General features: G+C 40.0%; 1 protein-coding gene across 2 annotated transcripts in view; it reads left to right on the top strand.

Moving 5' to 3' along the window:
• Positions 1–2,500, top strand: part of LOC113111382 (zinc finger MIZ domain-containing protein 1-like) — a 29,624-nt gene that overhangs the window by 17,361 nt on the left and 9,763 nt on the right. For both annotated transcript variants that reach the window (XM_026276022.1, XM_026276023.1), the window contains 5 exons: positions 1–25; positions 116–230; positions 306–499; positions 888–1,086; positions 1,180–1,362. The exon at positions 1–25 is cut by the window's left edge and continues 90 nt beyond it. In XM_026276022.1, the coding sequence (XP_026131807.1) occupies positions 1–25; positions 116–230; positions 306–499; positions 888–1,086; positions 1,180–1,362 (716 nt within the window). The remainder of the gene's footprint in view (positions 26–115; positions 231–305; positions 500–887; positions 1,087–1,179; positions 1,363–2,500) is intronic.

The following is a 2,500-nucleotide window of genomic DNA, read 5'->3' as shown; positions in this document are numbered from 1 at the left end:
ACATGAAACCGGCTCTGTCACATGGGTCAGTTTCACACACACACACACACACACACACACACGCTGACACACTGTTGCACATGTTAACTGTTTACATCCTTTTTAATCTCCATAGTGACGCATCATGTCAATATGACTCTGTCTCCTGGCAACAAAACACCAATCAGCCTTCAGGCTCTGTTTCCGTGGTGACCACCGTATGGGGTGTGACCAATACATCACAGAGTCAGGTGAGAGTGTATTTAACACTGTTCAGAGCACATGCTGCTGTTTGAGTGCATGTCATAACGTGTGTGTGTGTTTAGGTGTTGGGGAACCCCATGGTGAACCCAAACATCCACATGAACCCTATGACAGGAGGTAATGGAGGTCTGAACCCGGGACAGTTTACTGGACAGCAGCAGTTTTCCTCCAAAGCCAATCCAAACCAGACCTACATGCAGCCGGGGATGTACGAGAGATCCAGTTACCCTGGAGGAGGAGGAGGATTCGGGAACAGGTCAGTTTGTAGAAATGTAGCACTGCATCAGTGTCTCATCAATGGTTGCTCTGCAGTGAATGGGTGCCGTCAGAATGAGAGTCTGATAAAAACCTCACAATAATCCACAGCACTCCAGTCCATCAGTGAACATCTGGAGAAGACAAAAGATGAAACACATCCAGCATTAAGATGATTTTAACTCAAACACATAGAGTCTATAATCCATAATAACACTTCCTCCAGTGAAAAAGTGTTCTGTTTTTTTTTCTTTATAACAGTTTATGTTTTTATGTTTTGGCAAAAAAAATAAGTCTGACCTTCATTCTTAAATTTAAAATAAGCGGTTACAAAGAATTGTATTTTTGTAGAACATTTCAAGAATCCCAACTCTTTCTCTGTTGTGCAGTTACGGGGGCGGTCCTAACCACACAGGTGGGATGGGCCTCCCAGCACAGACACGCCCCCCTTCTGACTTCAGCCAACCAGCTGCTGCCGCTGCCGCCGCTGCTGTGGCTGCTGCTGCTGCTACGGCGACCGCTACGGCCACGGCAACGGTTGCCGCGCTACAAGAGACGCATCACAAGGACATGAACCAATACGGCACGGTGAGAGCGTCTGGGATCGTCAGACTGGTTGCATAATTATCTTTAATTGAAACAATGCGTTTGAACGAAGAATTTTGTTTGTTTGTGTTCTAGATGTGTTCCTCCTTTCAAATTGGACCAAACCATGCTTACAGCACTCCGTTTGTGAATCAGCCCGGCCCCCGGGGACCCCCTGCTCACCCTGGGGCCGTTAACATGGGGCAGCCTCGGGGTCAGACGGGGTCATACGGGGGTCAGAGGACAGAGCAGGGGGTGAAGAGACCGTATCCTGGAGAGGTGAGGGCTCCGGACATGATGCATTATTAAGTCACATTGCACACGCAATCCTTTACATTGCAATCCTTAATTAAGTTACATTTGAATGAAATAAATGTTAGGTAAAAAATGTTAGCTTGAATGTAGTGTAAGTCACTTTGGAAAAAAAAACGTCTGCTACATGCATAAAAAAAAAAAGATTGGCTTAATTTACATTTTCTGAAAACAGATCATTTTTGTTGGTATTCCGTTTTATTGCTGGTTCTTTAAGCGGTTGAGATTAATCTGGGATTTAGAAAGTAATTAGTAATTTACCCAACACTGGTCAAATATACATTTAATTTGACTTTTCTACACTCTTTGAAATAGTTAAAATACGCATGGATTTTAGTATACTGTTTTTGTCATATAAACTTAAATATTATTAAATATGCATACATTTGCATATTATATAAAAAAAAGTGTAGACCTCGCAACAATGTTAAAACCTATATTTATGCTTTTTAAATTGTAATTATTTCAGTTTTTTTATATTACAGTATTTTTTGGACTATAAGTCGCACCTGAGTATAAGTTGCATCAGTCCAAAATATGTTATGATAAGGAAAAAAACATAAATAAGTGGCACTGGACTATTTAGAACAAAGACAAAACATTACCGTCTCCAGCCACGAGAGGGCGCTCTATGTGTTCAGTGTAGACTACAGGAGAACTGAGCAGCACAGAGCGCCCTCTGGCGGCTGGAGACGGTAATGTTTAAACTTTATTAATTTCTCTTGGTCAAATTAATTTTGATAAATAAGTCGCAGGACCAGCCGAACTATGAAAAAAAGTTTTTTTAATATATAATTGCATTCATATTTTTTGCATTCTGTTTCTATTATTTTAAATTGCAGACTATTCTATTATGTTATACACATATATTTATGGCCCGTTGAATGGGAAAAAAAAGGTGCCACACATCTTTCATCACAGATCTAACACAAAATTAGGCCTCTGTGCCTATTACATTAAATTATTTTAATTTCCTAAGGTTATATAAAATCATAAAAGTCATAATTTTTTGTTAGTTGAAGATGCATAACTCTGATTATGCCTGTTGCATCAATTCTTAATAAAAATACAGTTTGAGTATTTTTAAGCATATGTGGCTGTGTCT

Source organism: Carassius auratus, chromosome 12, assembly GCF_003368295.1.
Source record: "Carassius auratus strain Wakin chromosome 12, ASM336829v1, whole genome shotgun sequence".
NCBI classification, from domain to species: domain Eukaryota; kingdom Metazoa; phylum Chordata; class Actinopteri; order Cypriniformes; family Cyprinidae; genus Carassius; species Carassius auratus.
This window is presented reverse-complemented; position numbering and strand designations above follow the sequence as displayed.